Raw genomic sequence first — 13,741 nt, 5'->3', positions numbered from 1 at the left:
TGAAAAATCTCCCCAACGAGAATGTAAAGCATTTATTTTATTTGATGTTATTTTTATTTTAATCTGTGCTGATCAGCTGGCCCCCCATCTTCACACAGATCTTCAACAGATCACTGGAGCTGTGTGAAGTCCCCTCATGCTTCAAACGCTCAACCATCATCCCCGTCCCAAAGAAACCCAAAATTACTGGACTTAATGACTACAGACCTCTGGCTCTAACGTCTGTGGTCATGAAATCATTTGAAAGACTGGGTTTGGCTTATCTGAAGGACATCACTGGACCCTTACTGGACCCCCTGCAGTTTGCCTACAGAGCAAACTTCATCCTGCAGCATCTGGACAGACCAGGGACTTATGTGAGGATCCTGTTCGTGGACTTCAGCTCTGCTTTTAAAACCATCATCACAGACACCCTTCAGACTAAACTAACTCAGCTCTCCGTCCCCACCTCCGTCTGCCAGTGGATCAACAGCTTCCTGACAGACAGACAGCAGTTAGTAAAGCTTGGTAAATTCACATCCAGCACCCATACGATCAGCACTGGAGCTCCTCAGGGCTACGTTCTCTCCCCACTGCTCTTCTCCCTCTACACCAACGACTGCACATCTAAAGATCCCTCTGTCAAGCTCCTGAAGTTTGCAGACGACACCACACTGATTGGCCTCATCCAGGACGGTGACGAGTCTGCTTACAGACAGGAGGTTAATGAGCTGTCTGTCTGGTGCAGTCTCAACAACCTGGAGCTTAACACGCTCAAAACTGTGGAGATGATCGTGGACTTCAGGAGAAACCCCCCTGCTCTCCCCCCACTCACCATCATGAACAGCACTGTGACTGCAGTGGAGTCATTCAGATTTCTGGGCACCACCATCTCCCAGGACCTGAAGTGGGATATTCACATAGACTCCATTGTGAAAAGGGCCCAGCAGAGGTTGTACTTTTTTCGCCAGCTGAGGAAGTTCAACCTGCCACAGGAGCTGCTGAAACTGTTCTACTTCTCCATCATTGAATCCATCCTCTGCACTTCAATAACTGTCTGGTTCAGCTCAGCTACCAAATCTGACCTCAGAAGACTACGGAGGGTAGTCCGGACTGCTGAGCGAATCATTGGTACAACCCTCCCCACTCTCCAAGAACTGTACTCATCCAGAGTGAGCAAAAAGGCTGGTAAAATTACTCTGGACCCCTCACATCCAGCACACAACCTCTTTGAACTGTTACCATCTGGTCGACGCTACAGAGCTCTGTGCACCAGAACGACCAGACACAGGAACAGTTTCTTCCCTCAGGCAATCCATCTCATGAACATTTGACACTAAACGTGGAACACACAACTCTATTATTTATTCACCACACTTGCTTACTTTTTTATTTATCTATTTTTTTTCATTTTAAATTTGCACATATCAGACCTGCACACACATAATTGACTATATTATATATTGTGTTTTTGCTGCTTTGTACATTGCCTATTTGGTCATTTGTATATTATTCTTTTATTATCTGTGTCCTGTCCTGTTGCTGTCTTTCTGTTGCACTGTGGAGCATCTGTCACTACAACAAATTCCTTGTATGTGTAAACAAACTTGGCCAATAAAGCTCATTCTGATTCTGATTCTAATGTTATTTAATATGTAATATATGCATTATTAACCCAATTATTTTTTTCACCATTTTTCTCTGCATTGTTTACAGGTCGATGACTTGTAGGACCTCATGAAAAAGAATACAAAAATAAAGTTTGGTGTCAGAAAATGACTCCGAGCACTATAATTTATTGTATGTAAATATAGAATTAATGTTCATCCCATAACTCAATACTAAAGAATGTGATAAATCCTTAATAATTAGGAAAATAATAAATGACTATGAAAATATTTAAGTAACTGAACAATTTCTATTTACTAATACAATTAATAATAAACCAGACTTAATGCATTAAATCATAACCTAGTATGTGTAATATTTTATATAATAATGCATTCAGTCATAGCGTAATATTTTATAGTTGAAAAATAGTGTAAGTTGCAATCTATCAGCAAATGAATTCAGGTTAGGTAATCTTATCTAATCAGGTTAGATAATCATCCAAACAGCAGGTGGCACTGTCTGAAAAAACGATAGGTCTGGGAGTGCAGGTCTGAGCGTGCAGCTGGGCCTCCAGTATAGAAAAGATTTATACCTGATAACAAATAATCTCCAATTCCAAAAGGTTATGTAATCAGGGCGTTTTTTTTCAGCCTCGTTTGTGATGTTTAGCTGTAACTTATTTACTTGGGAAAACGTTAAATGTCATTATGAAATATCCACAAGTAGGCTAACGTTAAATGGAAAAGTTAGCCAGCGTGAACATCATAAGTGACATTAAACTTTCCTTTTATTAATATCCATCGTCACAATATTTCAGATATTCGAAAGAGATCGATTATTGTTGGATACGTAACTTATTGCCTATAATTCTGTCGTCTATTCAGAATTAATTTACGTTATGCTTCGTGTTAAATCTGTACGGGACGCTAATTTACTAATTATTTTAACATGTTTGACGGTCAAATAAATTGAGCAGAACACATCAGCATTGGTTGTAAAGTTATTTAGTGTGATATTAATTGGAAATTGTAAAAGTTTTGGTAGGGGACCATGTAAAAAGTCCAGACATTTTGTTAAAACGAACATTTCGTTCATCTTCTGTCATGAAAACAATTAAAATATTTCACATGCAAACTACATTTAAGTTAATTCCTAATGACGTCCATTTGAAGTAATAAATGATGATTCGTATCATATTTCAGATCATGTTTTACAGAAATATCCTATTATTTTCTATAACTGTGTAATAAAGTGCAAATGCTATCATCATAATAATTAGGCTATTATTAGTAGCAGTGATACACATTAACATTTTAAATAAAATGTTTGTAATAACTGTTATTTCAAATAAAGTAATTGTTTTTAAGAAATACAATGGAATATAAATATGGAATAGATATTTACTGCCAATAGTTTAGCAGCTCCTCAGGATAACAATAAATAGTGTAAACTTTAAAGTTTTCCTGGCTATTCTAGTCCTTTTCTATTGCATTTAGGTTTAAGAGAGCCAGGGTCCCGCTATTGCTCAAGTAGGTCACTAAATAAGTGACACTTTAGTTTATAGAAGCTGTTTTTTTATTTCTGTTCTTTACTACTGCATACAAATTTCCTGTATATTGTGGTTATATTCTAATAAAGAGACCGAGAAATAATTATATATGGTCATTAAACCACTGTAAAACAAAAAACAACGTCAGTACTTAAAACTTGGTACTGTATTATGTTTGGCCACAGACATCTTTATCAAATTGTAGTACATAAATAAACCTTTTTGGTAACAGAAGTTTGTTCATCATCATACACCAGTCGATTACATGTGTCCATGTGGGCATTCTTTTAGGATGAATGCATCTGTTATACTACATAACTCACATGTGTCATTCTCAGTAGGTATTTGTTAAGAACTCTACTGTACTGTAGCATTATACAGCTACAGTTTTCTTTAAAAGCTTTGCAAGTTAGGTCAGTGTGGTGACAATATTTTAGGAGGCTGTGACTCTCGTCAACATAGACAAAATATTTCTTATCCCCTTAACACAGCATGTAGTACTCTAATTATCGTTTATGTTTCTTTTTTCAGATGCCTACTCTAAAGGACTGCTACATATGCAGGAAAAAAATTGGGAGTAGCAAGCAAACCGTGTCTACACTGCAGTGCCAAGCAGCCATATAAGCAAACGCTTGAGGAAAAAAAGAAACTGCTTTCCCAAGAATGGAAAGAAAAAAACAGCAGTGTGAACAAAGTGTATGATGCAACCAATCTACTGGTATGTTTATCTTTCAGACCTTCATTGTAAAATATTAAGTAAACAGTCCCTGTTTTTTACTTTTATATATGCATTTCTATATTCGTGATTAATGGCATCCAAAATAAACGTTTTTGTTTACATAATATATGTGTGTATACTGTGTATATTAATTATGTACATAAGTACACACACATGCATGTATATATTTAAGAAAAATATGTTATGTTTATATATTAAATATGTTAATGTATAATATATGTATAATATAAATGTATATACATGTAAATATTTTCAATATACTTGCATGTGTGTGTATTTATATATACATAATAAATATACACAGTTCACACACACATATATTATGCAAACAAAACTTTTATTTTGGATGCGATTAATCATGATTAATCATTTGACTGCACTAATTTATACATTTCAACAACTCATTCTTCAGCGTGTACATTGACTGAAGCATTACATCGGTGTATTTTCCACTGACTGTGCTCAGGTCTGATAAAGAACTGCTTGTTGTTGTGCTTATCATTAGAAAGTAAAATAAAAATCATATAGAACAGGGGTGTCCAAACTCGGTCCTGGAGGGCCACTGTCCTGCAGAGTTTAGCTCCAACTTACCTCAACCTTAGTATGTGTGTGTGTGTGTGTGTGTGTGTGTGTACATACTGTATACATCAGTGAAAATCAGTATGTTTGGTAGATGTAAATGTAATAACTCCACTGTTTACCTTCAGTTTATACAAAAGAAAAAGTTCAGCGGCTGCACATCGGTTCAAAATATGAGCCAAATGCGTTTCGAGCCTTTAGTTAAGAAAATTAGAAAATTAGATTTAAACTTAATGAAGCTATCGACAAATTCATATTACACCATAAATTTACATAAATCCTAATTAAACATACTAATCATTGACGTCATTGTGATGTCACAAATACTGATGTTCAGAATAAATGTCAACCCAGATTCACATCAGTCAGTCATATGTAATTTCCACATGTATTCTTATTCCACCTTTACACTACAGTTAACAGATGCATCTGATTATTATGAATCTAATAATATCTGAAACTGATCAAATCATGCAAACATGTAATATGGATGTAAAATAAACTGCATATGTCAGTATACTGGACATTGAATGTTTACTCAAAATTGTTACATTAAAATCTACAAAGTTTACACAATAAGTTGTTTTCTCAAATATTATAACAGTAAGACAAAAATATTCAGGTAAAACATGGCATAATAAAACCTTACTTTTCAGACAGTTTGAGAGATGAGGAAACTATATCAGTTTCACTGATGATTGACCACCAACATAAAACCCAGGACAGAGCGTCTGAGTGAATGTGGTCTGGACTGAGTGGATGAGGTTCATTGTGTCAGAGACGCTGTAGAAGGACAGAGTTCCTGCTCTGAGATCCACATACACTCCTATTCTCCTGCAGCTGGAGCCAACAGGGAGTTTAGTCTCTTTATTATTGTGACAGAATGAGAAACTGGAGAGAGAGCAGGACAAACTCCAGGACTGATCATTATATCCAAACACACACTCATAACCAGGTCCCTTCCTGCTGATGCTCTTATATGACACTGATATATCCACACCTTTACTCCCACTCCACTCAATCTCCCAGTAACAGCGTCCACTCACACTCTCTCTACACAACACCTGAAGATAACGATCAAATCTGTCTGGATGATCAGGATACGGCTGAGGTGTGTTAGTGTCAGTCACCACTCTGTTCTCTTCAGACAGACGGAGGTGTTTATGTGCAGTGTTTGGATCCAGAGTGAACTGATGGGAATCTGATGAAGAAAAACACAAAAAAACTAACTGGTTGTTAAAGTTAAACTGTAAAAAACTCTTTGCTCAGACTGAAAAAGTGTTTTTTTTGAAAATGGATTCATTTTATTTGGTTATGCTTTTCTTTTCTTGTACATGAACACAAATGCTCACACATTCACATGCAGGTCTACAATTCACACACAAGCACAGAAAGCTGCAGATATCTGGACAGAACAGACAAACAAGTCAAGCTGCATTTTCAGAAAAGTACTGGATTTGTTGTATTGTTGCTATGATGATCAGTCAGTATTAAAGTATGAATGAACTATTGGGCAGCACGGGGCACAAAGTAACACAGGGTCAGCCTCAGAAGTCACTCCCACGGAAACTTTTCTGGAAACACTTCAGGAATGTCGAAGGTTGTATCCGAAATCGCCCCCTATACCCTCATTCACTATTCCCTACATTAGTCCACTCATATAGTTCACTTGAAGGAGTGAATGAAAACGAGTGAGTGAATTCGGACACTGAGTGCACCGGAAGGACTGCCGTTTTTGCATATTATGTATATTACATTATTATGCACATTATGTATAAACCCTAATAGTCAATTTACAACTAATTGTTTTATTACGCCGTGGACGAGCGCTTCTAAAATCAATGAATGGATGATTCAGCTGCGGGCGCCATCTTCTGGCGAGACGCGGGAATTCATTCGGCGCGCGACTCTCGCAGTGCATTCTGGGGATTCTCTAGCCGTTGAGTGTACATCGTTTGAACACTCGTTTTTGCGGTGCATTGTGGGATTGAATGAGTGCACTCGAGAACATCCACTATGGTTTCGAACACCACTTAAAATGTCTGTCTATATAGGGGGCGATTTCGGATACAGCCGAAGTCGACATATGACTGGTTGAATTAAACCGGATTTCCGGGAGACGCGAGTGTCACATTTATTTTCGGTCCGGTGGCGCCAAACTCATTCACGAAAGAAGAAAGCTGGCTACGCGAGACTAGGGCTGTATCCGAAATCGCCCCCTATAGTCTTTTGAAGATATCGCTGAACATTTATTTTAGTAACATGATATTTCTGGCTTAAGAAAATTTCTCATCTCAGTTTTTATTAATTTAAAATGAGACAAATCAGCTATTATTTTAATCTCAAATCTGTTATTTATCAGTTTAATGCTTGGATAACTAGCAGAAGACACTAACCGGTTTTAAACTCCAGCTGTTCAGATACAATCTGTCCTGCCGTGCTATTCTGTGACATTAGCGATGTAAGATTACTTTAATACATTCTAATGAGAAACAGGTCAATAAAGACTGACAATCAATGTTTAATGTTCAGAAATTGTTATTTCAAGACATGTAAAGCACTTTGGCTCGTTTATATGGGCCGTCCCAGGCATGGCTGCAATATGTTCAGTCAAACTCAAAAATCAGATTACTTTTCATTCTTAAAAACACCATTATTTTATTTTAAATAAATAATGATTTTATTTTATTGACAAAATATTTTAGTTGGTGTTGTATATTTTTTTCATAAGATCAGAACATTTTAAGCTGTCAAACGTACCCCTCAGATGTTACAATGTACCCCACCTACGGGGCATGTTGTCACATTTCACTGCTGGTTATATTCTGTATAATTGTGTATGTGACCAATAAAAAAAAATCTTGAATCTTGATTTCACTTCCTATTTTTGATGTTAAAAATAAAGAAAAACGTCTACACTGTAATTATGAAACAAAGCGTCATATTTGTACTAGACAAGTGTGAGATTACTGTGGATAATTAAATATACTCTGAACCCCATGTGAATTTACACAGTTTGAGAAAGTTAAAAAGTGTTACTCTGTGCCCCGCTCTCCTCTATTGGACATCAATTTATTATCACGTCATTTATTTGTATGTTAGTTTGTACTGATTTTAAGAAAGTAACTTCAAATTAAATGAGTGTTAATCAGTATTGCAGTACTTTATGAAACAGTATGCAATAATAACGTACTGAGTGTAAATTATAAATTATAATCACATCAAAAATGTCCCGGGATTTACCACCAATGCCACGTGAGCTGCTGTCAGAAGATCATGTTTTGTAATGTTGTCCAGCTCAACCAAACGTTGGCTGGCGGAGTTACTGTAAATAGCCTCCAAGAAGGCAGAGTAAGCTGTAAGTAAGTTGATTCGAACCTTAGGGAAGTAATTAGTAAACTGCAATATTCTGTAATAAATTTGCCTAAACTGCACATGATTAATAAAAACACTGATAATGTTTTCTGTCACTTTAAACTAAACTTACTAGATGAAGTATCTCAGTGTGTGTTATTGTGTTTGTTAGTGACTTACATTGTAGGAAGTCCTCTCTGGTCCTGGGAACAATGTTACTGTGAGTGACTGAGAAAAGAACAGATATAAACACAGAGAGAAAACCATGCCTGTATCCATTCCTCAGACATTTCTAACATTTTCATGATAATATTAGATGCTGTTTGTCTCATTACAGACAGCAGATGAATCTCTAATATTTTACCAGATATCTTTTTCATCTCCTCTTTGCAGAAATCCTCCAGTTTGTGTCTCAGCTGACGGACAGATTCTCTCACAGTATCAAAAGAAGAGAGGAAACTGACAGAGATGTTTTCTGTAGATTCAGGAGGAGCTGAGAGAGACTGAAGACTCTACAGGAACAACAATCAATAAACCAGAAAAACATCTGATTATTAAAACAAAGAAATTATAAAATAATAGTGAGTGCAAAGAAATAGTAAATAGAGTGAGAGACATTTCTGGTAAAAGTTCACAAGTCTCTTGTTCCAGCTTCCAAACATGACTGCCTAGAAAAACACCTGCTTTCTTTCAATTAATTCCTCAATAATGTAATGTTTAGCTGCCCACTTAAAACACTGCATTAAATAATATGTGAATAAATATTTACTGTGTCATGATGCATCATTGAGAGAAGTTTAACCCTCTGGTCATCCTCACATTATTTTTTATTTTTTTTTATTATTTTATTGAAATGAATGTATTATATTTTAGTTAGATTTTTTAGTTTGTTTTGTTTTTAATATTTTGTATTTTCAGGTTTGGTTAAAGTTTATAAATTATATTTATGCAGTAATTATAATTAATTTATTACCTCTTAACCACTGTTTGAGCAAAGACCTGAAAATTACATTTCTATCTGAAACTAAAGACACTTGGCTTTTAATTTTAACTTTTTAATTTTTTTATTTTTTGGTGTGTGTTCATGTAGCAAGAGCCAAAACCTTTACCAAGCTTCGTCCCATTCCAATAAAGTACAATAATAATAATAAACAAACAAAATATAAACATTATTGGACAAAATGATCTAAGAGTACCAGAGGGTTAAACATGCTTAAGACTATGATTTTAATGCTTAATTGGGCAAATAAAAGAGTCATATAATGCGTATTGGTCTCTATTATTAGCATGTTTCATCAGGTCACCTCACTGCTGCAGAGTACCTGACTGAAGCCAGTTTTACAGTAAAAACAACATCACGAGACAATATTCCTGACTACATTCCCAGCAGCAGAATGATTCTTATTCAATCAGTGTGCTTCAGATAATAAATGTCAGTTAATTAAAGACTCACAGATCTTGCTAAAGTCTACTCTGTTTTTTTTCTAGATCTCTGTTACCTGCAGGAAATGGATGTGATCGTCTGTGTGTGAAAGCTGCTCCAGCTCAGTGTTTCTCTTCTTCAGATCATCAATCTCCTGCTCCAGTCGCTCCATTTGTCCTTCAGCTCGACTCACTGCAGTCTTTTCCTGATCTCTGATCCGCTGTGTCACCTCAGAGCGGCTTCTCTCAATGGAGCGGATGAGCTCAGTAAAGATCCTCTCACTGTCCTCCACTGCTGTCTGTGCAGAGCGCTGTTAGACACACATCACAATCAGCTCTTACTGCTTCCTCACAGCCTGAGAGCCACAGCGGCTTCAGTGGGACTGAAAGAGGAGTCAAACTGAGTCTCAAACTTCTCTTCTTCTCCAAACTCACCTTATGAGACTCCACAGCCGCTCTCAGCTGCTCAAGATCTTTCTGTCTCTGCTGGATTCTCTGCTGGATTTCACTCTGTGTCTCCTTCAAGTGTTTCTGGAGGAGAAATTAAAAACAGCAAACCCAAGACTTATTGCATAAAACTATCATAAATTCATCTTGTAAAAAGGTGCCTGTTTTCTTCATTACAGCGTTTCTCAAGAGTTGTAAGATCATTATATGAATTTAGGTTAGACATGAAGTCCTTTCACATGAAGGGGACATATATGATTATTCCTGAGCAGAGAACTTGAGCAATGTTACAAAAATGATCAAAGTTCAACTCCTGCTCAAATGCACAGAGCTGTCGTGTAGTAACACCCAATGGGAGAGTAGATCACATGATGCACCCATGATACAGCTGGATACTGCAGTGAGGAGAAACACTTGAAGTGTCAGCATTCATTTCAGTTCATACCTCTTTCTCTTTTCTCTCTGCTGCAGTTGATACAGTCTCATGGTTTTGATGTTCATCCATTGCACACAGCATGCAAACACATTGCTGGTCAGTACGACAGAAAACCTCCAGAAGCTTATCATGTTGATGACAGATCATCTGCTGCAGTCGTCCAGTGGCATCAGTCACTTTGTGTCTCTTTCCTGAGCGAAACTCCTCATGACGCTCAAAATGAGTTTGACAGTAAGACTCCAGACACACCAGACAGGACTTGACAGCTTTGTGTTTTCTTCCAGTACAGATGTCACACTCCACGTCTCCAGGTCCAGCAGGAACAGCAGCTGCTAGTTTGGTCTTCTTCAGTTTCTCCACCACTTCAGCCAGCATGGTGTTTTTTCCTAAAGCAGGTCTTGGACTGAAGGTCTGTCTGCACTGAGGGCAGCTGTAGACTCTCTTCTGATCCTCTTGATCCCAGCAGTCTGTAATGCAGCTCATACAGTAACTGTGTCCACAGGGAATGGCCACTGGATCCTTCAGGAGATCCAGACACACTGGACACAAGAACTGCTCCACTGAAAAAACACCGGCTTCAGCCATTTCACCGTCTACAGCAAAACAGACACACAAACAACAGCTCAACAGCAGATCAGTTTCAGTTTCTTTTAACTGAGTTTCCTGGTTCTGTGTTTGAGAGACGTGTGCAAAACAAGTTTGTCTGTAAGTCTGTAAACTCTCATACTGAAATGTCCACTAGATGTCAGTCTCACACTGAAACTCAGAGTTAGTGAGAACACAAAGTTAGATAAACACCTTTACAAAATAAAAATACTAATACTGCATCCAGATTACTCAGGATTATTAGAAAGCTAAAGGCAGGTGAGTTTGATCAGGTTTGGAGCTAAACTCTGCGTGACAGTGGCTCTCCAAGACCAGAGCTGCTCTGACATTCAGAAAAGCCTCATGTTAAATAATTAGTAACACTTTAAAACACTGGTCCATTGTTAAAGAATAACTACACAGGAACAAATGAGTAACACACTAACTAACAGGAAACTCATGATGAATGAATTAGTGAGTAGTTCACAAGGTGGCTCTGACTGTTGTGATATTAGCAGGGCTGGGGAGTAACGAAATACACGTAAAGTCGTTACGTATTTAAAATATAAAATACCAGTAACTGTATTTCGTTACAGTTACATTTTAAATGGGTGGTAATCAAATTACAGAATGTGTGTGTGTGTTATTTACGAGCATGTTTAGCGCCATTATCGTGTTAGATTTAATATTAGAGAAGATGTATTACGCACTTCTAGCTTTCCACTTAACTTCAGAGATTCCTTTACATCTACACACAATACTGTTGACAAACTTTGGAATAAACACTAGCACTAATGTGTAATGTTTCAGTAAAGAGAGAGTTTTGTGACAAACTGAGTTTTATTCTATTTTCAGGAGGAACAGAAAAAGCATCAACACAGATCCTCTTGATTCCTGATCTACACACTCTCCTGGCAAGACTGTATCAATAATGTCAATTTTAAAAGATCAATATTTTTGTCACTCATTTCAGAAAGTGAAACCCATATATTATCTAGATTCATTACACATAGTGAAATATTTCTTGAAATGTTGATGATTATGGCTCACAGATAATGAAGCGCCAGCCCCTGCAGGATAAACACAGTAACACACCAGCACTGGATACAGTGTGAAATAATGACAAACAGCCCATGGTGAAGAGTTTCCCGTTTATTTTAGTATAGCTAACCTTTCACAATGTCATGCCATAATACACATTCATAATGACTTATACAGCATTTTCAATTTTAAGTACCTACACAGTATTACTTGCAAAATATCCGTTTTAGTTGTATTAAATGTGTGTTTGCCAATATTATAATTTCAAGCAAGTACTGAAACAAAATGTAAGAAGTGAGAGAAGTGTTTAGATTATAATGGGTAGTTAAAGGTTGGTTAGTTAGTAGCGCGCGGCTGCAGCATCATCTGAACAAACTGATCAAAACACATCAACATCAGCAGATCATATTCATTATGATTTCTGATTTCATCCCTCTTTTAAACGTGCATTAATAACCCATCACGGTTTCCTTGCATAAAACAATTAATTTACAAATAATCAAATACATTAGAAAATATCTTTAATATTTTACCATGTTATTAATAATATAAAAATATTATAGGTTTTATTAAGCGATTGCCTTCTCAATCTTCTAATTTCAAGCAATTACTAAAAACATAGTGATGTGTATAAAGTCTGGTTAGTACAGTAAGAAGTATTACCTGATCTCACCAACGCCTTGAAGAAACCGAGACGAGCACGAATAATCCCCCTGTGGAGGCTTTACACTGCTGTAACATATTCAACACAAACAAACAAACAGAGAGACAGATGACAAAGTTTCTTCTTTTGTTTATTAGCAAACCAGCTTTTAGGTGCATTATTATTTTGTATATATTATGTCTTTGTTGCACGTTGAAATGACGTCTCCTGAGGAGCCAGAATGAAAGTTTATATGACGTCTTCTGAGCGTCCAATATTGATGTCAGGACGCCTCTAGAAGGTTCAAATTTAGTTCAGATGTGCTCATTGTGGACTTATTTTCAACGTCTTATAAGATCAACTGCAGTCTCATTAGACATCATTTATACTGTTTCTGGACAAAATAAACGGCTGCCTTCAATTGAAAATGAACTCAGAGACACAGTGTTTGTATGAAAATGGCTCATTATGGCTTCTGTGATGAACATATGATCAGAAAATACTGCCAGACTGCCTTTAGTGAATCGTTTCAAAGAGTGTTTTCTAAATTATTTTTCATTTTTAAAAGAAAAAAAAATCACAAAGTTTCAAACTATATTGAGAAATGTCCAAAATTTTGGCAACACTAATGCAAAACAATTGTGAACCAGATATAAATAAATGTCCTGTCTTGCTCACTTTCCTGCGAACAGCCGCACATTAATCGTGGGACTAATGAAATTCAATAATAACAGCAATCACATTTAACACATTTAAAAACCTGACAGATTAATCATAAGATGTAGGCAAAACCTTTGTGTTTTTATCTCATATTTGACATATTTTACTGTGAGACACAGACATCTTTGAAGGTGATGGTGAATAGTGCTGAAGGTGAAACCTGTGCAAATAAAACATATGGAAAATAGAGAATACATAGAAAATATAGCAATTTCCATCACATTCTCCCCCTTCTCTGATCACATCAGTTGAGTTGTATTCATAACATGCCATCGCTCTCATAGAGCAAGAAAGCTTTGAGCTGTGAGACACAGACATCTCTAACACATGTAGCAAGCTCAGCGGAAGTTAAATCTTCTACTCAAAATACATTTTATATCTTTCAGAATCATCATCCATTGAATTTTCATCATATTTAGACTGTAGGACCATGTCTTTGTTGGATACATATCTGGATAATCATCATTATCTTTCACTGTAACCCATTTATGTCATTTGATCAGTAGTTTCAGTGTTGTTTCATAACTACTGGCCAAATTCAAAAACGAAACTAAAATTAAAACATCTTTGAGAGCAGTGGCCCCTGGTGTTTCGGGGGCCGTACGCAGCTTGTGTATTCTGCTCAAAGGGAGGATC

The 13,741-nt window shown here is 36.6% G+C and overlaps 1 protein-coding gene across 1 annotated transcript; it reads right to left on the bottom strand.

The window, feature by feature from the left end:
• Nucleotides 1-4,814: 4,814 nt before the first annotated feature.
• LOC306868616 (tripartite motif-containing protein 16-like) lies at nt 4,815-10,783 on the bottom strand. The gene is made up of 6 exons (XM_079414876.1): nt 10,126-10,783; nt 9,669-9,764; nt 9,311-9,544; nt 8,176-8,323; nt 7,992-8,039; nt 4,815-5,658 (listed from the first exon to the last, which is right to left on the bottom strand). Exons 1-6 carry the CDS (start codon nt 10,699-10,701, stop codon nt 5,135-5,137), a joined length of 1,626 nt encoding a protein of 541 aa, XP_079271002.1. The 5' UTR covers nt 10,702-10,783; the 3' UTR covers nt 4,815-5,134.
• Between the last annotated feature and the right edge of the window lie 2,958 nt (nt 10,784-13,741).

Source organism: Barbus barbus, assembly GCF_936440315.1.
Source record: "Barbus barbus genome assembly, contig: scaffold_64, whole genome shotgun sequence".
NCBI classification, from domain to species: domain Eukaryota; kingdom Metazoa; phylum Chordata; class Actinopteri; order Cypriniformes; family Cyprinidae; genus Barbus; species Barbus barbus.
This window is presented reverse-complemented; position numbering and strand designations above follow the sequence as displayed.